We start from the raw sequence: 22,272 nt of genomic DNA, 5'->3' as shown, positions 1-22,272 counted from the left end.
AAAGAGACACTGCAGAGGAACTCAGCGGGGCCTTGGGAAGCCTCAGGGAGCAGCCAGGCTGCCCCCCATACCCCCCTGGGAGGATATTTCCCTGATTAAGATTGTCAGATTTGGCAAATAAAACTATAAGATGTTCAGTTAAATTTATATTTCAGATAAACAGTGGATCTTTTTTTGTTTAAAGATTTTATTTTATTTTTAAGTAATCTCTGCCCAATGTGGGGCTTGAACTCATAACCCCGAGATTAAGAGTCCCATGCTCTATAGACTGAGCCAGCCAGGACCCCCCTCTCCTCCAGCGAATCTTTTTTAAAGTATAAATATGTCGTGTACAATATTTGGGATATATTTGTATTAAAAATTGGTGTTTATCTGAAATTGAAATTTACAGGGCATCCTATATTTTCTCTGGTGGCCGTACCCCAGACCTTCACTTTGTGCTAAGTGCAAAGAGAGATTCTACTGAGTAGCCTGCTTTTTAATATGGAACGTTTTGTTTCACTCCCGAATAAGAAGTAAAGTCTCTTTATTGATCTAACAAAGGAGAATGTCCGTGAAAACAGCAGCTTGTTAGGGCAGATTGGCTCCAAGGGGGCGGATAAATACCGTGGAAAGGGCAAGACAGATGCCTTATCCTGAAGTCAAAGCTGCTTTCAGAACCTCCTTATGCTGTTGCTTGGACTTTCCTCCCTGGGCCCAGAAGTGGGCTTGAGGTGCTGCCGAAGAGGGCAGGAGGTGTATATGGTTCAGCCTGTGAGGGAAAGATTCACGGGGAAGTGGCTGATTCTGGTCATTCACTCCTTCAGTCTCGCTGAGCAGCTGGTGGCAGGAACTCGAAGATGGATGGCACTGGGTGCTGCCCTGGGGGCTCTCTCCAGAGACGAGAGATGGATCTGGAGCCCAGGACCCACAAGTGATGGCTGTCCCAAGTCTGTCTTCATGGTTGACTCAGTGGGAAGAATGCATTTCTCTCTCTCTCTCCTTATTCTTTTTCTTTTCTCCCTCTTCTTTTTCTCTCACTTTCTCAGTCTTTGTCATCTTGAACCTATAAGTACTAAAAAGGAAAGATGACTAGTGCAATCAGGCATGGGACCTGGTCTTAGTCTCTCCAAGCGCGGGTCCCCCACCCCACTACCTGCTTCCTGGGCAATACCATCAAGGACTGGAGGAGTTCATTTGCATGCCCTTTTCTGATTGATACTCACCCTTTGCAGCCTTCCATGCTCCACTCCTCTTGGCCACTCCCCAACAACCTGTTGGAGCCCCACAAAGGAAGGCATCCTGAGAGCCTCAAACCTCTAACCCTTGGTCTTGTCTGCTCAATTATTCCTCAGTAAAGTGTCTGAGGATGATCCTTTATGGTTTGGGATTAAAAGAACCAGATTCCAGGCTGGACTTTGCCACTGAAAAACTGTGATCATGAATGAGTCCCTCTGCTTCTCTGAGACTCAGTTGCCTCATCTATAAAATGGGAATAATTCTCATGATGAGGTGTGGGGGTTTTGTTTTTTTTGTTGTTGTTGTTATTGTTTGCTCTTTTTTATTCTTACTTTAAGATTTTATTTATTTATTCATGATAGACATAGAGAGAGAGAGAGGCAGAGACACAGGCAGAGGGAGAAGCAGGCTCCATGCAGGGAGTCCGATGTGAAACTCGATCCCGGGACTCCAGGATCACGCCCTGGGCCAAAGGCAGGCACTGAACCACTGAGCCACCCAGGGATCCCCCTTGTCTGTTTGTTTTAATTTTTTAAATAAGATTTTATTTATTTATTCATAGACACACAGAGAGAGAGGCAGAGACACTGGCAGAGGGAGAAACAGGCTCCATGCAGGGAGCCCGATGTGGGACTCACACCCCAGGCTGCAGGCGGCGCCAAACCACTGCGCCACCGAGGCTGCCCTTGTTTTTTTTTTTTAATGAGACTCTTCTGTAGTGGTTAATACGGACTTTTAAGCCAGACTGCCTGAAATCAAATCCTTCCTCTTCCACCTACCAGCAGAATGCCCTAAACGAGTTATCTTTTTAGTTCTCTTTCTTAATTTGGTTGGAGCGAGTCTGAAATAAGTCAAATTATCTAAAAACACTGCAACAATGCTTTACATGCGAGTGCACAATGAATGTCAGTTATTATTGCAATAAGTATTAAAAGTCCTTTTTGTCCAAATGCTGTTAATATTATTATTGTTCAATGAATGTTTGGGCATAGGTTGGGAAAAATCAATTGGGTGCCAGAGTTTCTTGTGAAGACAGTTCAAAAAAGTGAAGCCTTAACCTCTCTGAGCCTCAGCATCTTTATCTGTATTATGGCAACAACTTTACCTCTGCCTGTGTCAGAGGGTAGCTCAAGTGCTTGAACAATGATAAGTGCTTAAAAAAAAAGTATTTGTTGAATGAATGAATGCCTGGACCACGTGGGGTACCAGTGGCAAGTAGCAGGGGTCTCCCTTGAGCAATGTAACTAAACTTGCTGGCTATGAGACCTGATGCAATGGAGACCCTCATAAGGCAGTGGGTGAGCGCTGAGTCAAACACACAGACTGGGTGGTGTGCTGGTCAGCTTCACATTTGCATAATGGGCATTATTATTATTATTTTTTTTGTAACAGGCATTCTTACACTGGTTGGTGAGAGTATAAATGTATAAATGTATTAGTATAAATCAGCCCTTTTGAAAAATCATTTAGTGCTAGTTATAATTTTAAAAGAGTACACAAATTCACAAATTGAGCCAGTAATTCCATTGATAGGAAATCATCCCCCAGATATCTTGGCCCAAATGCGCCAAGGTTTATATCGTGTGTTCACTGCAACTCTTTGCAATAGTGGAAAACTGGAAATAGCCTAAATGTCCCACAGTATGGGACCAGGTTAATAAATTATGGTACATCTATGTTATGGACTACGTGGCTATTGAAAAGAATGAGGTAAATATGTACATTATTAATATGGAGAGGTCTTAAGATGTATAGTTAAATAAAAACTCAAGTTGACAAAGCTATGTATTTAATATAATGATATGGGGGGGGGATCCATTATTTGTATATCTGCACAGGAAATATCTGAAAGGCTACATGCCAGAGTTAAGGTGGTTTATCCCTGCAGAAAAGTAAAATAAATTAAAATTTTATCTTGAGAAAAGAAAGAACTATTTAAAGTCCAGAGGCCCTTATTTGTGACTCTACTCAGCTTTCTGAGCAGAAGCTTCCTCTTGTGTAAACTAGCAAGGGTAATACTAACAGGTGTGAAAACCCCTCCTCAGAGCAGGGACAGATCACTACAGCAAGCACAGAGGGCAACGTGAGGAGGGGGCATAAGACCTTGAAAGGTCTGGCAAGTTCTGGATTTGGTTTCTGACCGTCTTTCCCTAACAGTCAGCAGGCATTAATTTAACAAGTGTGCAAAACCTGATGTGCGCTTTTTTTTTTTTTTTTAAGATTTTATTTATTCATGAGAGACAGAGGGAGAAGCAGGCTCCATGCAGCGAGCCCGGGTCTCCAGGATCACACCCCGGAACGAAGGCAGGGGCCAAACTGCTGAGCCACCTTAGGGAAAGTCGATGTGTGCTTTTTAACCGCTTAAATGCTCTCTGAGAGGCCAAGGGAAGCTCCGCGCGTGCGCAGTGAGAGCGCCTTTGGCTGCGCTCCGCCCACGTACTACAACTTCCAGCAGGCTCCGCGCTCGCCTCAGGCGCGTCGCTGGCTGATGATGTAATGCGTAGCGCGGGGAATTTCGAGTAGCGGCGGAGCGCGGGAGGCCAGCGGGTGCCGGGCCCCCCAGCTTCCTCAGGGCAGACCATGGACTCCCTAGTCGAGTCTCGGTGGCCTCCAGGCCTGGCGGTCATGAAGGTGAGTGCTCGGGGGGAGGGTGGGTGCGCCGGGGTGTCCGCCGGAGGCGAGTCCCGCCTTGAGAGGGCGAGAGGAGGAGACGGGAGCCGCGAGCTGGGCCGGGTGACCGCTCAGCGGCCTGGTGGTTTGGGGCCTCGGTTTCCTGTTGCTGCGAAGTGGCGGGGTCAGGCCTCGGTCCCTCGTGGGGGGCTCAGGGGGGCCGTTCAGCCACGAGAGTAGCAGTGACCTCGAGGGGAACGGCCCCCCCAACAGTGACAACGGCAGGGGCCGCCCCCCCTTTCTGGCGGCCTGCCTGCTGCTCGTCGACGTTGGGCGAACCCCGCAGTGCATTAGCTGACGGCCCCGCACCTGCTCTGCTGCTTCCTCGGCTTCTGATCACCTAGTGCTGGCCTGCCCTGGCGCCTCCCGGGCGTGCCCTACCGCCTGACGCTTGTGCGCCTCCCATTTATTTATTTATTTATTTAATTTATTTATTATTAATTTATTTATTTATGATAGTCACAGAGAGAAAGAGAGAGAGAGGCAGAGACACAGGCAGAGGGAGAAGCAGGCTCCATGCACCGGGAGCCCGACGTGGGACTCGATCCCGGGTCTCCAGGATCGCGCCCTGGGCCAAAGGCAGGCGCCAAACGCTGCGCCACCCAGGGATCCCCTGCGCCTCCCTTTTAAACGAGGAGACCAGGGCTCAGGCTCTGCACCAGCCTTTCATCTCATTACATCATTTCCCTTCAGTGACATTGGCTTGTTTTTGGCCAAGGCATCCCAGGCCCGTTTACAGTTTACAGTAGCCGTGAGCCCTGGGTTCCTGCTGCGCTGGAGCAGCAGCAAATACACGTTTGGCCGTGCGAGCTTAAGCATCGGTCGCTTGCTTTTTTTTTTTTTTTTTTTTTCTTCCCCCCTCGTGCTCTGTGATTATGTATTTCTGTCTGTGTGCAAGATCACTTTCTAGTTCTGTTCCTCATTTTTGTAGAATTGGGGATTACGGTATCTGTCCCACTGATGCTGAAGACTGACTTTGAGGAGTAAGTGAAGGGATTTGGGGGAAGGTTAAAATAAGTATAAGGCCTTTCTTCTTGCCATCACCAGGGTCATCGACAGTGCTTGAGGACTTGAGATAGCCCCGTGGTGAGGAGCTGACATTGTGGAAGCATCTAGGAAACATGTCGTTTTGGAGTTGTGACCTTGGGGTCAAGGTGCTGTGGAGGAGGGACGCCTCCGTGGCTCAGCGGTTTAGCGCCTGCCTTTGACCCAGGGCCTGATGCTGGAGTCCCAGGATCGAGTTTCACATCGGGCTCCTGGCATGGAGCCTGCTTCTCCCTCTGCCTGTGTCTCTTGCCTCTCTCTCTCTCATGAGTAAATAGATAGTCTTTTTTTTTTTTTTTTTTAAGATTTTATTTATTTATTCATGATAGTCACACACAGAGAGAGAGGCAGAGACACAGGCAGAGGGAGAAGCAGGCTCCATGCAGGGAGCCCGACACGGGACTCGATCCCGGGTCTCCAAGATCGCGCCCTGGGCCAAAGGCAGGCATCAAACCGCTGCGCCACCCAGGGATCCCATAGATAAAGTCTTTAAAAAAAAAAAAATACGGTGGAGGAGAACATAGATTTGAGATCCAGTGGTCTTGGTTTAAATCTAGCCGCTGGCTCTTATTTAACTGTGTGATCTTGAGTGGGTTACTTAACCTCTCTGAGCCAGAATTTCCTCAACTATAAAGTGGAGACAAAGAGAAATAGTTTATGGGATTGGTTAAATGAGTTGATGTGTGTAGATAGGGATCCTGTCTGGCTTATTCACTATGCTTACCAGTGCCTGACACATAGAACATGCTCAGAGATTATCTAATTGGTTGAAGGTTCTAAGTATCTGGAAGGTAGTAAGCATTCAGTTAATATGTCTTTATTATTATCGTTTTTTAAAAAAGATTTTATTTATTCATGAGAGAGAGAGGGGCAGAGACACAGCAGAGCGAGAAGCAGGCTCCATGCAGGGAGCCAGATGTGTGACTCGATCCCGGGTCTCCAGGATCACGCCCTGGGCTGAAGGCAGGGCTAGACCCCTGGGCCTCCTGGGCTGCCCCTCTATTATTATCATTAGTACTTAACATGCAGTAAGTATTTCTTTCCCCCATTTTTATTTGTTATTTGGAAGATTGAATTGCATAAAGGAAGTAAAAGCTCTGCGGCTTGTAAAGCTTCTTGGTTTGTAGATTTAAGCTTATTTTACCACAACTTCCACAGTGTTCTTTAGAGGCAGGATTTGATGTCTCACCACAGCATTGAATATAGGGTTCAGCACCCAAGAGTGTTCAGAGATGGAGTTGATTGAGCCCATATCAGAATCATGGTGGAAAGCCAGCCCCCGCTAGTGTTTTCTATTTTTCTAATAGCTCTGTATTTTATTTTTACCGTTTGTACTTATTAATACTCTTTTGTTTTGCCCACCCCTCCCCACCTCTCAGCAACCACAAGTTCTCTGTATTTAAGAGTCTGGCTTTTTTGTTTGTTTGTTTTGTTTTTTAGATTCCACATAAAAGTGAAATGGTATGGTATTTGCCTTTCTGTCAGACTTACTCACTTGGCATACATAATACCCTCTAGGTCCATCCATGTTGTCACAAATGGCAAGATCTTATTCTTTTTTATGGCTGAGTAATATTACATTGTATATATATGCACCACATCTTCTCTATGCAACCACTGACATTGGTTGCTTCCCTATCTTGGCTATTGTAAATAATGCTGCAATAAACGTAGGGTTGCATATGTCTTTTCAAATTGGTGTTTTCATTTTCTTTGGGTAAATACTTTGTAGTGGAATTACTGGATCATATAATATTTCTGTTTTTAACTTTTTGAACCTCCATAGTGTTTTCCATAGTGGTTGCAGCAATTTACACGTTCCTACCAACAGTGCAGCAGGGCTCCCTTATCTCTACAGCCTCACCAACACCTGTTATTCCTTGTTTTTTGATACTAGCCATTCTAACTGGCATGAGATGATGTCTTATGGTAGTTTTGATTTGCATTTCCCTCATGATTAGTGATGTTGAGCATCTCTCCCTGTGTCTGTTGACCATTTGTATATCTTTTTTGAAAAAAATGTCTATTCAGGACCTCTGCCCATTTTTAAATGGGATTATTTAGGGGCTTTTTTGGTATTGAGTGTAAATTCTTTACTTTAGATATTAACCCCTCATTGGATATATCATTTGCAAACATCTCCCATTCACTGGGTTGCCTTTTTTTCTTCATGGTCGCTTTTGCTGGATAAAAGCCTTTTATTTTGATGTTTTCCCAATAGTTGATGTTTGCTTTTGTTTCCCTTGTCTGAAGAGACATAGCTATAAATATGTTGCTAAGGTGATGTCCAAGAGATTACTGGCTGTTGTTCCTTTTAGGAGTTTTATGGGTTCAGGACTCACATTTAAGTCTTTAATCCACTTTGAACTTACTCTGTATATGGTATAAGAAAGTGGTCCAGTTTCATTTTTTTTTTGCGTGTAGCTGTTTAATTTTTCCAACACCATTTGTTGAAAAGACTGTTCTTTCTCCTTTGTGTAGTCTTGCTTCCCTTGCTGTAGATTGACTGACTGTAGAGGTATGGATTTATCTTTGGGCTCTCTATCCTGTTCCAGTGATCAATGTTTTTTAATCCCTTTATTATATACCTACCAATTTCTCATCTAGTTTTTGCTTGAACTTTTTCCAGGGACAAGGAATTAGCTGCTCCCAGAAGTAGTTCTGTTTGAAATTCTTTCTTACAAGAAATAGAAATCGGATTCCACAACCATGGTTGCTAACCTAGGATTCATAGAAAGACTTTCATATCCAGAATTATTTATAAAATTTTTGTTTGTATGTGTTTTTCTAAGAGTTCATGGTTTTTATTTATATATTTAAAGGGATCTGTGACCCCAAAAACTTAAGAACTTTTCCACTAATTATTAAGTCTTTTCATTGATTGCCTACTTCCCCCTTCCACTTCCCCTCTTTTAAGTTGAAAAAGTCCTAGAGCAGTCACTTGACCACTCTGATTTACTGCAGTGCATGTTATGGTCTTGAAAGGGCATGACTAGAAATTTGGATAAGAATGTGTGATACAGTGTGACATTCCACAGATCTTGGCCAGTATGTATCAGAACCACTCCTCCAGAAAGGATAGTTATATAGAAGAAAGCATTCTGACTTCCAGCCCTGCCTCTGCTCTTAATTGATGTTCAATACAGTCCTCTAGCTTTTTGTGTCAGTGGTAGTTTACCATCCAAAATAATGGAAGATTTGGCATTTTCATGTTTATTTTCCTGATTTTATAGTAACAGGAAATTTTGGTTTTGACAATTTATAAATGGAGTATGTGTATATAAGTAGAAAATTAAAATTTAGATTAAGATAAAGGAGAAAATGGAAGTTACCCATCACCCTACCACCATCCAGAGGTTACCATGGTTTAATGTTTTCTCTGTTTAATGTGTGTGTATGATGTGTATACATTTAAAATTTGGGATCACTTTGGAGTCAACTTCTTGGGTTTGATTCAGCCACTTAAAGGCACTGTAGGCTTCATCTGTAAAAATGGGATACAGATGCTAGAGACCTCAGAAGATTGTTATGGAGATTAAACTGGATAGTTTATTGTAATGTATTGCTGTAGATTTGTTCTGTGATTTTTTTTCCCCCATGGCATTAATGATTCTTTGAAACTGTTGTTGTTGTTGTTTTTAATGGCTACGTAATATTTCATCATATAGACTGTTAGTGACATTGGTCTTTTTTGTTTGTATTTTGAAAATTTAGGTGATACACTCATGGCTGAAAAAATATGAAACTCCCTCCCAACCTGTCCTTTATCCAGTTTTCTGATCCATTACTATAATTTATTACTTCATTGTGTATCTTTTTGGAATTTCTTTGTATGTATACAAGGTAAAAATAGAATACGTTTTTATTCTGCGCTCTCTTTTTAACAAAATCAGCATACCTTCTTTCTTGTGCTTATTTTGGCAATCTTTCCGTATTATTACGTGAGTGAACTCCCTCTTTTTTTTTTCTTTTTCTCTTAAAATCTGCTCCAGTAGTCTACTGAATGGAGTAACATTTTATTTTAAATGATTTAGAAGATTTTGCATTGTGAGAATAGACCCTTTCCTATTTGGATTGCATTCCAGGCTGACACACACCTGTCTTAACTTCCCAGATTGACCACGTCTTTACCTTCTTCTGCTGTCACTGGCTCCAGCTTTTTCCAGGCCTTCCTCAGTTGGCTCCACCATGTCATAATTACCATGTGATACCGTGCAGAAATCACTGGACTGACTGCCAGCAGGGACATAGGAAATTTAGTCCTGGCTTGACTCATGCCTAGTATGTGTGTGTGTTCCCTCATTTGTGAAGTAAGGGTTTTAACAAAACACTTTCTAATGTTTGGCTTTAACATTGTTTGATTTTGTTCTTAATCTGTGTGGTGAATGGTTATTGATATCCTTTCACTCAATCGTGACTGGGAATGGGGTCTGAAGTGGAAGAAGCTTGGAGTAGGAGCTGGAAACACATGGGAAATGGAACAGGAATGGAGTAGCCCTTTTGTAAAGGGTTGAAGCTGTGGAACAGGAAGCTGTACAGTGTCAACTCTGTCTCTCGAAAGCTTTTTCAGTAACTTGACATTTGAATGTGTCAGTTACAAATGAGATTTTTCTTGATTTGTCAAGATTCCTCACAATTAATGTGGAGTTAATTCTGAGTTTGTTAATTCTGAGTTTGTATTTGACAAAAAAGTACTATTAAGTTGTTTTTTTTTTTTTTAGGGGATGGAAAAAGAGTTCTGTGGTAGACATTCCAGTCTTGGTGTTTTTCTGATAGGTATATATGTATTTTTGCATTTCAGACAATAGATGATTTGCTGCGCTGTGGAATTTGCTTTGACTATTTCAACATTGCAATGATGATTCCTCAGTGTTCACATAACTGTAAGTATGCATTGTCTCTGTGAATTAGTAAAAATGTGATTTTTATATAAGATAGTGTTAATTTAACACCAAACGTGAGTACACATTTATTTTTCCCTGTTGGCTCCTCTATCTTGAAGTTTTCAGATGATACTTTCTTTTGCCTTCCTCTTGGATATCTATTTTTAAAGCAGAAAATTATTATATTTTAAATGCAACTTCTGTACAACCAAAAGGTAAAACATCACTATAAAGTGTTGGTGAGAAAACATGGTATTTCATTTGCAACGTATGGCATATAGTTGACATCCTTACTCATAAATGCTCTCTTAGAAACCAGTAACAAGGACACTAACATTCCAAGGGAAATGAAACACACGTACACATAGAGGAAAATGAAATAACAATGACTAGTAAGGTTTAAGGACATATGAAGATGTTTGAGCAGTAAGAGAAGAAAAACAATTTCTTTGTAATATTATATTGTCAAAGATTAAAACATTGACATCTAATATTTATAGATTTTGGAAAACAGAAGTCTCATAGATAAACACTGGGTGACAAGATTGATGACAGTTTTTACAATTTTGGGAAAACCTACTTTTTGACTCAAAATACAAATTTTGGATATCCTTAATTCCAATGAAATGGAACTATTAGGACTATTTCAACAAATTGGGTAGAAATATTAGAAATAATTTATATATAAGCATGTTACTGCATAGAAAGTTTGTAGCTAATGTATGGGTCCAGGAGACTGCTTGCATATCAGTTTATTTGCCAGTACTCCCCAAAAGGATATGCACAAAACTCCGTTAACAGATAATGTTGAGGAGTAGAATCAGGAGGAGAAAAAAGCATTTAAGAAGTAAAAATACTATCCTTCACAAATTTCTGTGTTCTTGGAAGTCTGGAAAAAGATAATTTTTTATGAATCAATTTTAAGTTTACCCTGGGGTAAGTGAAAATTATAAATATGTGCACTTAAGACATATGGGAACACTGAAATTAAGCCTTCATTGACAACTGTCCTGAGCTTCTCTTTGTAATAACGTCTCCATCATTCAAGCTCCCAAGATTTTAGTCCATTGTCAACATTGAAAGCAGTGAGCATGTCTGGTTACAATTCTCCCCAGTGACAGACACCCTCTAGGTAACTTTCAAACGTGAGCTTTCTCAGTCCAGTTTTTCTGATCTGTGAGAGGATCTACTCCAACACATAATCTGTATATTATGAAGACTGTCTTTTGGGTTTAAAGATGATGGTAGAAGCGATAGCATCGGTTTCCTATTTAGTCATCATCACACTCATTTCTCCAGGGGGATATTCCTGAGGCCAGAGATGGGAGTGAAGAACTCTTGAAGGAGTAATATTGCCAACAGAGGTCTGGTAGTACTAATTCTTGCTATTAAAAGCAAAGATGGCAAAAGTGTGTTTTCCTGGAACTATCATCTACTGTGGTTCTCAGTTAAGACCCATGAGTTAAGAAAGTCTATAGGACAAAGGATGTTCCTGATGTCAGCTGTCCTTGGGCTATCTGTAAATCTCTTCTTTTCGTGTTCATCTCAAATCCCATCTTCTCCCGTATTATTTTCTTATGTCCCCTCTTGGATATTTATATGCCTTTTGTAAAATTACAGCAATAAAGATCTTGGTCACTGTACGTGGTTCTTTATTTGCTTGGTACTTTTAGGCAAATTTTAGGCAAATGTTAAATTTCAGAGTTTTTGTTTTGTAACAGGAAAACACATAGGTAGTTCAATCATGTAGTCCTTGACATGAATATTCAAAGTTTAAAGATATATTCAAATATATTCAAATTTTAAAAATCCCAGTGGGAGAATCTACCACTGAAGAGTATTAGACAATTTTATCACTTACCTTTCTGTGTGAGGCTGGAAAGACTCCTATATTGAAATTTGCTTGTACTTAGCTTTATGAGTTTATTATGTATTTTTTATTCTCTAAGATTTTATTTATTTATTTGAGAGAGAAAGAGATACAGAGAGAGCACATGCAGGGGGCGGGGGGCAGAGGGAGATGGAGAGGGAGATGGAGATTCATATTCCCACTGAGCATGCAGGACCCTGGGATTATGACCTGAGCCTAAGGCAGAGGCTTAACCATCTGAGGCACCCGTGTGCCCTTGTAGGTTGAGGCATTTAACACATAGTGGAGAACTTGTTATTGTTTAGGAGCTATTTTCAAGTGATTTTTCTTGGAAGGTTAAAAAACAAAAAAAAAAAAAAAAGGGAGGCTCAAAAAGCAGTTTTGATGGAAAGTAGTTAGCTTTGGTAAAAAGTTTCTATAGCAAAGACCAAAGAGAGTGGTGGTGGTAGTAGCATGGGCATTAGAGATATACTTAGGCTTGACTCTACTCCCCCACTTAATAGCTGGTTGAATTTGCAAATGCTAACATTTCTTCAAATGTAAAAATTTGATGAATAATTTCTACTTTAGAAGATGATTAAATGTACAGAACTCAGTGTCTGGCATGTTATAGGACCTTAATAATTGTTAATTCCTTTTTACATTAGATTGACATTAGTAAAGATAAGTTTTGGGGATTTTCTGAATATGTGTTAAAATAATCTTTATTTAGGTGTAATTTACAATAATAAAATACATCAATTTTAAATGCATAGTAAAGTGTGCAAGCGTCAGTGAGGTTTGACAAAGATATATACCATGTAACCACTATAATTAAAATACTGTACATTTCAATTTCCTGGTAGAGTATTTCCCATCTTGGGCAGCCCGGGTGGCTCAGTGGTTTAGTGCCGCCTTCAGCCCAGGGCCTGATCCTAGAGACCTGGGATAGAGTCCCACATCAGGCTCCCTGCATGGAGCCTGCTTCTCCTTCTGCCTCTCTCTCTCAATGTGTCTCTCATGAATAAATAAATAAAATCTTTTTTTTTTTTTTAAAGAGTATTTCCCATCTTAGTTAATATAGCCTCGGGCAATAACTCTGTGTGTGGGGGGGTATGTATGTGTGTGTATGTGTGTTTCTGGACTCTTTTCTGTTTTTCTCTATGTTTATCCTTGTGCCAATACCACACTGTATTAATTACTGTCACTTTGTAGTAAGTCTTGATGTCAGACATGTTAAGTCCTCCCATTTTGTTTTTCTTTATCAAAATAAATTGGACCTTTTAGATCTTTGCATTCTATATACATTTTCATATAAATTTTAGACTCAGATTTTCAATTTCTACAAAAAAGCCTGCTGGTATGTGCATTGGGTTTGTCCTCAATCTAGAGATCAATCTGGGCAGAAATGACTTGTTAACAATGTTGAATCTTCAACAGATGAACATGATATATTCCTCTGATTTTATAGCTTTAATTTCTCTCAACAGTATGGTTTAGTTTTCATTGTACAGTCCATGAACATAGAAATACAATTTTTTTAATTGACCTTTTATCTTGTGATCTTGGTAAATTCACTTTTACCAATTTTGGTAAACAAAATTGTCGATGCCTTTGGAATTTTAACATACATAGTCATGTCATCTGTGAATAAAGACACTTTTACTTTCTAATTTCTATGCCTTGTATTTGTTTTACACAGGCTAGTATTTCTAGTACAATGTTAAATAGAAGTGATGTGGGTGGACATCATTTTCTTAGTCCTAATTTTGTGGGGAAATCATTTAGTCTTTTAAATATTATGTTAGCTATAGTGTTCCTATATTTTTAATACATTTTCATAAATTTATCAAGTTGAGGCAGTTCCTTTCTTAATTAGCTGAGAGGTTTGTGTTTTTACAAAAAAATATAAATGGGTATTGAATTTTGTCAAGTGTGTCTTCTGCATCTATGGAGATGTTCATATGATCTTCTTTATAATATTATAGAATTGCTTTTTGATTGTTAAAACAACCTTGTATTCCTTTCATTAAATTTATCTATTTATTTTAGCTGTTGAGTTTTTTGGCACAGAATTTTTTAATACTCTTCCTTATTACTTTTTTCCTTTTCATGGTTGAAGGATCTGTAGCAATGTCTTATTTTATCCCAAATGCTAGAAATGTCTGTTTTCTCTTTTTTCCTTAATTTATCAATTTTATTACTCATTTTAGGGAACCAGCATTTAGTTCATTGTTTTCTATATTTTGTCTTTTTTCTATTCATTGATCTATACTTTTTATTTGTTTGACATTACATCTTTCTTTTCTCATATAACTATGTGAAGCTATAAATTTTCCTCTAAGGCCTGCTTTAGCGACATCCCACACATTTTAATATGCATTTTCATTTTTAGTCAATTTAAAATGTATCTGAATATGCTTTGTGATTTCTCTGACTCATGAGTCATTTAGAAGTCTGTTTTAAATATTTGGGGGTTTTCTTGATGTTTTCCTGTTACTAATGTCTAATTTTGTTATGTTCTAGTCAGAGAACATAATCTGATTTCATTTCTTTAAAATTTTCTTAGACATTTTTATAGTCCATTATATGATATTTCTTGGTTAGTATTTTTTTTTTCTTTCCCCTTGGTTAATGTTTCATGTATACGTGAAAAGAATGTCTATCCTGCTGTAGTTGGGTGGAGTATTCTATAAATGTAAAATATTCAAGCTGGTTGATAGTGATTTTTAAGTAGTCTTTATATTTTATCAATAATGAGAGAGGTGTGTTGAAGTCTCCCAACTATATTACAGATTTGTCTAGTTTTCCTTTTACTTTTGTCAGTTTTTGCTTTATGTCTAACAATGTATATATGGTTAACAATACTATATGTGTAACAATTTGTTAATAGGGTAAATTTCATATTAGTTGCTTATGGAAGGATCATAATTCATGGACAGAGATGGGCATCCCTTCTGTAGATGAAAGATCACTTTTTATGAATTTGGTGAACTCTGCTTAGTTGAAAAAATTAGCTTTTACTTCTTTTTTTTTTTTTTTTAAGATTTTATTTGTTTATTCATGAGAGAGACAGAGAGAGAAGCAGAGACATAGGCAGAGAGAGAAGTCAGCTCCCTGTGGGAAGCCCATTGCAGGACTCAATCCCAGGACTTGGGGATCATGCCCCAAGCTGAAGGCAGATGCCCACCCGCTGATCCACCCAGGTGTCCCTACTTTTATTTTCATTATTTGTTTCTTTGTCACTTAGAGTTATCATTCTTTAAGAGGAAGTCAGTAGGGAGTACTTTCAGGATGATTATTTTATGAGCACTTATTTTTCATATTGTACCTCTCATGATTTGGTAGGCCTTTTCTACTAAACACCACTTGTCACAGGCTCCTCCAATACCAAAAGTTGCTTTGGGTCTGTAGTATTGTTTTAGTTGACACAAAAGTCCACGGAGATTAATAGGAACTAGATTTGACAATCATGTTTCACTGTTGTCCTGGATTGACTTGAATTGGTGACCCAGAATCCTACCCATTTATTGCTGCTCCTTAAACATTCAGGATTTATCATTTTAAACTTTATTCTGTTTTGCTCTGTTTAGCTTTTTTGGATATGGTTAATGAACATTACATCTGCAGTTCTGCTATTAAGGACACTTTATACTATTGGAGTGTGGGATATATTGGCAGAATGCAAGTCAGTTAAATTGATCCAAAATCATTCTTTAAAGAGTACTTTTTTGGGAGGGTGAATGGACTTATTCCAATCTGTAAAACACCATTAAGTGAGAAATGTTTTTACTCATAGATTGATGTGTTCAAGTGCCAGTTTTCATTGTACTTGTCCAGTGTTTCTGACTTGATAATGGAAAATGCTCAAAATATTAACTCCTAGTTGAAATCCTTGCCTTGTAGACATTGTTTTTTTTTTTTTATTTTTAAATTTTATTTATTTATTTATTTATGATAGTCACACAGAGAGAGAGAGAGGCAGAGACACAGGCAGAGGAAGAAGCAGGCTCCATGCAGGGAGCCCGATGTGGGATTCGATCCCGGGTCTCCAGGATCGCGCCCTGGGCCAAAGGCAGGCGCCAAACCGCTGCGCCACCCAGGGATCCCGTAGACATTGTTAAATTACCACTATTTTAAAGATGGATCAGCAGTCATTTTTCTTTTTTGTTTTGTGGGTTTGGATGTACAAAACTAATTGAGGTTTCTGCTTTAATAAAAGGCAATTTAATTTCTTTGTTTTTAAGTGAAATATGAAGTATTCCATTTATTACCTTTGCTAAATTAAGAGGCAGTGGAAGTTTCTTTTAGGCAAATAATGTGTTTTTCTTCTTTTATATTCTTATGAGGCAGCACTGTGAAATAAGATGGGAGAGTAGTGATAGCTATACATATGGCTGGGACATACAGTTATGCAGAACTGCATGTATGGGAATGCTGGAGTGCTGGTTGTCAGTAGGGATATTATTCTCTTACCAGCTAGCTGGCCATTTAACTCTAGAACTGGAGGCAGAGGCCAGCCTTTTCAACTTTCTAGGACCTATTCCTTTCAAATGGGGAACTAGATTTTCTGCTTTTAACTGGATACTCTAGAACTATTTTTGAAATGGTTCATTTTCTCATACAAGCCTTAAGATCACACACAAAAATAACTGGTTTAACTTTTAGAAATTGGTTTTTTACTGTTAGGATGCTAGGTTCTTGATAATTGAAAGCTAGCAGTTGGCTATATCCTGTTTGAGATGAGAAATGCTTCCTTCCCCAAAGCTTGGATGTTTTTATTTTTATTTTTTTATGATTTATTTATTTACTAGAGAGAGAAGAGGGAGGATGCCAGCTGTGGGAGGGGCAGAGGGAGAGGGAGAGAATCTCAGGCTGACTCCCTGTGAGTGTGGAGCTCAATCTTATGGTCCTGAGATCTTGACCTGATCCAAAATCAGGAGTCTGACACTTAACAAATGGAGCCATCTAGGGACAGCCAAAGCTACCCTTTACATCACTGTTTTATTCTATTCTCCCCCACCCTATCTGCAGAGCTCATAGTTGGGTTTTGGGAAGAAAACCAGACTTGACAGGAGATTTAAATAAAGCCTTAGTTCAGAGCTCTTCAATGGTTCTACTTTGGTTGGAATGTGATAGTTGCTCACTAGAGAATACATTACACTGGTCTGCAGTTCACCAGTACATATTTGGTAGTAAACTAGTAGACTGAAATTAAGCCAAGAGCTTGATCCTCTTGTGCCTGTGTCTGGTTCCCCATATGTGAAAACAAATCAAGATTATGCAGAAGAGAAGGCAGTAGTCCCATTATATATACTCTGGTACATGTGATCTTGTAATGAAGTAGTATTTATTTGTATTGTATAGGCATATATAATAAATATATTTTATAAGCAAATTGTATATATTTTATTTATTTTTTTAAGATAGATTTATTTATTTATGATAGAGAGAGAGAGAGAAGCAGAGACACAGGCAGAGGGAGAAGCAGGCTCCATGCAGGGAGCCCAATGTGGGACTTGATCCCGGGTCTCCAGGATCGCGCCCTGGGCCAAAGGCAGGCGCCAAACCACTGAGCCACCCAGGGATCCCCAAATTGTATATATTTTAAATAATTAATATGTTAAAAGCATGAGCTCTGGTGCTTGCCTTTGTCACTTATTACCGTTGTGATCTTGGGCAAATTGGCTGGACTCTGTGCTGCATTTTACTTATTGTAAAATAGGACTAATATTAGTACCAGCCTCAGGGTTGCTGTAGGATCAAAAGCATTATATGTTAAACATACTTAAACAGAGCACATAGTAAGTGCACAGTGTTATGTTAAACCACATGAAATTGCTAATATTTGTTCTTTTTTGATTTACCAAAAAATGACAGTTGTATATAGTTAAACCTAACAGCAAAAACAGTAATTTAAAAAAAATTATTGTTCAATCAGGATCACATATTATGGATGCAAATTACTGACCAAAATCCATTGAATCAATATGACAGGATAGGGCCTGGGAAAGCAAATGAAAACCAACAGTAATCTCTCCAAGTGATTTGGATGAGTAGCCAGGTTTGGGAAATCTTGATTTACAGTATTGCCCAGGAGATTTTTGTATACGAAGAGAATAACATTGATAGTCAAGAGAATGAATCTGGGGAGGAATTTTTTTTTTAAAAGATTTTATCTTATTTATTCATGAGAGACACACAGAGAGAGAGGCAGAGACACAGGCAGAGGGAGAAGCAGGATCCATGCAGGAACCCACTGAGGGACTCGATCCCCAGACTCCAGGATCGCGCCCTGAGCCAAAGGCAGGTGCCAAACCACTGAGCCACCCAGGGATCCCCCTGGGGAGGAATTTTTGCCTTAGAATGAATCATACCTCATGTCTCAGTTATATCTGATTTAGGTGATATTTAGAGGAGACTTTGGACTTTAGAGTCAGTGCTGGAATGAATTAAGACTTTTGGGGAGTGGTGGTATAGGATGAATGTATTTACACAAGAGAAGGGCATGGATTTTCAGGGGGCAAGTTGCAGAATGCTGTGGACTGAATTGTGTCCCTCCCAGAATTTGTAAGCCCTGAATCCCCAATATGATAGTATTTGGGAGATAATTAGGTTTAGTTGTGGCCATGAAGGTGGGCCCCTGATGAAGGGACTAGCGCCCTTAAAAGAAGAGACACACGTAGCTTGTTCTGTCCCCCTGCCAAAGGAGGACACTGTGAGTAGGCAGGCAGCCATCTACCAAGTCAGGAAGGGAGTTCTCACCACAAACTTACCACATTGGCATCTTGATATTGAACTTCTCACCTCCAGAACTATGAGAAAATACATTTCTTTTCTTTAAGGAACAATCTATGGTATTTTATTATAGCAGCCCAAGCAGAATATTCTTCCCTCCAGTACTTTGTAGCATTGATGTCATTCATTCCACTTCTACAAAAGTGCACATAAGAAGGAATATACATATGTGTGTATATGTACACACACAAATAACCTAATACCTTGCTGCCATTGAGGAAACGTATCTGTTAGATCAATTAAGAATAAGAAAAATAAAAGTTTTTATTTTACCTGTATTCCTTCTCTGGTGCTTTTCCTTTGTTTATTGTAGATCTAGGTTTCTTTCTTTCTTTTTTTAAGATTTATTTATTTATTTATTTATTTATTTATTTATTTATTTATTTATTTATTCCTGAGAGACACAGAGAGGCAGAGACAGGAAATTTTCTTCGTTCCCTCAGCTGTGTCTAATCTACTGAGACCATCAGAGGCATTCTTCATTCTGTTATAGTGCTTATCTCTAGCATTTCTTTTAGATTCTTTCTTAGAATTCCCATCTCTCTTCTTACATTGACCATGTTATTCCATGTCATCAACTTTGTCCAGTTGTTTTAAATTCCTAGTTTATTAATTCCAGCGTTTGTGCCATAGTTGGCTATGATTCTGATGTGTTCAGTTTCTTCAAACTATGTCTTTTGCTTTTTAGTATGCCTTGTAGTTTTTTCCTAATAGCCAATCCTGATGTACTAGGGAAATGGAACTGTAATAAATAGACCTTTAGTAATGTGCCCGTGGGATGTCAGGAGAAGTACAGTGTTCTGTGATTACGTCTATCATTTAGTGAGTCTGTGCCCTGGACTGTGAACCTCACAGGTGCTTCTTAGTTTGTTCCTCCCCTTAGGTGGGATAGGATGAGTAGAGATAGCTGGAGTCACTTATTTCCCTTCCCCGAGGTCAGCTGGGCTCTGATCATATCCCAGAAGACTTGGGTCTGGTAAAATAGTTTCTCTTGAGGGCAGGCTTTGTCAAGAAGAACAGAATGCTCTGGAGTATTGCAAAGTGATTACTTTCCCCCCCTCGCCCTGCAGAAAGACCAGAGGATTTTTCAGATTGTCACTTTGAGTCCCTGGTAGAACCCTTGGAGCTGAAATTCAGTGTGTGTGGGCCCACCTGTGGCTTTGTCCCCTTGGAGTTTTTAACTCTCAGACTCCTCCCTGCTGAACTTCTAGCGATTTGCCAATTACAGTTCAGGTTTTCCTGCCCCAACACTGGTTCTAGCAGAGGCTCTTTCTCTGGTTCTTGTGGATGTTTCTGCTCTGGTAAGTTCTGATTCTCTGTGTCTATCCTGTCTCTCTGTAGTTCGGGAGCAACAGTTTGTCTCATAACCTCAGTTCTCAGATGGAGCTAGGAAGAGCTGATTTTTCAGTCTTTTTATTTTAGTAAAGATTTAATTTACTAATTAGAGATCACGAGCAGAGGGAAGGGCAGAGGGAGACTCAGCAGGTAGTCTGATGGAGGACTCGAACCTAAGACCCTGAGATGGTGACCTGAGCTGAAGGCAGACGCTTTACCAACTGAGCCACGTAGGTGCCCCTTTTCAGTCTTTTGACTTGTTTACTTGTTAGAATTCTAGATGGAGATGGGGTGATCTTTCAAGCTCCTTACCTATAAACTGGAATTTCCCCTTTATTCATCTTTGCTTTCCCACAAAACTTAAACCCACTTCCTGTTTTATCTTCTCCTTTAATGTGTTCTTTCATTTTTCCTCCCAGATGCTCTTGCTGAGGCTGCCACAACTTGTTCATTTCCTGGATATCTATACCCCAAATCATACTGTCTCCTCCTCTTTAAGTAAACTGAATCCTTTTTAATGAGACCCCTTCACTAAGCTGAATTTGGACTGCTAGCAAATTAGCTACCATTAGGGACCATTCTGTTTAGTCACATTTTTTGATCCCCTTTGGGAGATCATTTTATACTGCCTTGGGTGTGAAGAATTTAGTTAATGCTGATTTCTTGCTTAAATCCTTAGGATTCATTACACTGAGTAGTACTGAAATTGCCTCACTACTTTGTTAGCTCCTTGAGGTCAAGAACCTTCCCTTATATATTTTTCTTTTCTTAAAGTGCTTGCCACAAAGTGCTTGTTATATATGGGATCATTGACATCATTTATAGAATTAGGATGTAGAAATCCCTAATTGCTAACCTAGGTATATATTATTTTTTAACACGTGTATATGTCTTATTTCAAAATTTATATTTTAGAATGTTAGGCACAGGGATATCTGGCATTTTATACAATATCCATCTGAGGTCTTACATGTATGGTTCCTATATTTTATGGAGTTATGATATCCTAGGGACTCATGATTATTATTATTTGGTATCTTTTCCTCTCCATAAAATGCTGTTTCATCACTTTTGCAGGTATGCATAGGTAGAATAGAGGTGTTAGAATTTTGAGATTATAATGATATACCTTAGATGATGGAAATATTCTAGGGCTTAAGTCAGATTTTGTTCAGATTCCTATATTATTAATATATCTTAACTTATTACGTTGCATTTGTCTTTTTGCAGACTGTTCTCTCTGTATAAGAAAATTTTTGTCCTATAAAACACAATGTCCAACTTGTTGTGTGGTAAGTTTTTCCTTTTTTTTTTTTCTTGTAAACTTAATTGATTGGTGCACATATTTCTGTATCATGTATACACAAAAGCCCAAAGGAAGAGGTATAATTATTGAATTAAGCTACATAAAAGACATTTTCAAAAAGGACCTCTAAAACATATATAAACACATATATGGAGAACTAGGCTTTTTTCAATTTTTCATAAAGATTTCTGGTAATCAGTCTTTTAGGAAAGTAGAATCTAATTTTAAGATCGGATGTTGCACTCTTTAAATCTTATGATCTGTTTTTATGGCTTCTCATGTTTTCTAATTTCTTACCTTGGGTAGAAAATCTGATGGTAGGATTATTCATTTGCATAGGATTGGTATTTAAGTATTTGTGTGGAAGGCAAAGATTCATGGTCATTGGGCTGAACCCAGCCTTACTGTTCCCTTCTTTTATTTTTTTTTCTTTTTTAAGATTTTATTTATGTATTTTAGAAAGAAGAAAGAGAGAGAGAGAGAGAGAGAGAGAGCGCGCGAGCATGAGTGGGGAGAGGGGCAGAGGAAGAAGGAGAGAAACTCAAGCAGACTCCGCACTGAGCACGGAGCCTGACCTGGGGCTTGATCTCAGAACCCTGAGATTGTGACCTGAACCAAAATCAACAGTCGGATGCTTAACCAACTGAGTGACCAAGGGGCCCCCATAATTATTCCTTACTTCTTTCCCAAATCAGGCCTTCAGGGAAAACAGTAGGAAATTTGTTGTTAGAATTTCTGAAGCATTTCAAGTAAATGAAAAGGTAGGTAAAAAGGCCAAGTAAACATAAATAGGAATAAAGAAAGAAGGGACCATGAGGTCTAATAGAAAGGATACTGGGACTAATTGAAGGGTTTGGGTTCTAGTTTGGTTCCTCTGGGAGCTACATGGTGTTAGGATGTCATTGAACTTCTCTGAACTATTTCCCTACATAAGACATGATGCAGTTTAGCTTCCATGTTTAATCTCTTTACAGCTTGGTGTCATGCCATTATCAAGATGGTATCATCAAGGAGATAAACTGAATACCATTCATGCCAAATAATTACGAAATCTGTCATTTTCCTGTTGGATTCCTGAACACCAATTTTGTTTTTAAATTTTCTTTGAACACCTAATGCCTCTCCCTCAGTAGTCACTTAAAAGATCATCTCTGTTCTGCTTTTCAGGA

The 22,272-nt window shown here is 39.2% G+C and overlaps 1 protein-coding gene across 8 annotated transcripts in view; it reads left to right on the top strand.

Moving 5' to 3' along the window:
- RAD18 (RAD18 E3 ubiquitin protein ligase) overlaps nucleotides 1–22,272 on the top strand; it is a 115,307-nt gene that overhangs the window by 12,276 nt on the left and 80,759 nt on the right. For 4 of the 8 annotated variants that reach the window (XM_041764023.1, XM_041764022.1, XM_041764019.1 and 1 more), the window contains 2 exons: nucleotides 9,734–9,815; nucleotides 21,028–21,089. In XM_041764023.1, coding sequence (XP_041619957.1) covers nucleotides 9,788–9,815; nucleotides 21,028–21,089 — 90 coding nt within the window. In that variant the 5' untranslated portion in view covers nucleotides 9,734–9,787. Of the gene's footprint in view, nucleotides 1–3,616; nucleotides 3,850–4,743; nucleotides 4,872–9,063; nucleotides 9,243–9,733; nucleotides 9,816–21,027; nucleotides 21,090–22,272 lie in introns of those variants that run through there. The other 4 variants (XM_041764020.1, XM_041764025.1, XM_041764021.1 and 1 more) reach the window with 4 other exon arrangements.

This window comes from Vulpes lagopus, chromosome 7 (assembly GCF_018345385.1).
Source record: "Vulpes lagopus strain Blue_001 chromosome 7, ASM1834538v1, whole genome shotgun sequence".
In the NCBI taxonomy this organism is placed as follows: Eukaryota; Metazoa; Chordata; class Mammalia; order Carnivora; family Canidae; genus Vulpes; species Vulpes lagopus.
Note: the sequence above shows the minus strand (reverse complement) of the source record. Positions and strands in the feature narration are given on the sequence as shown.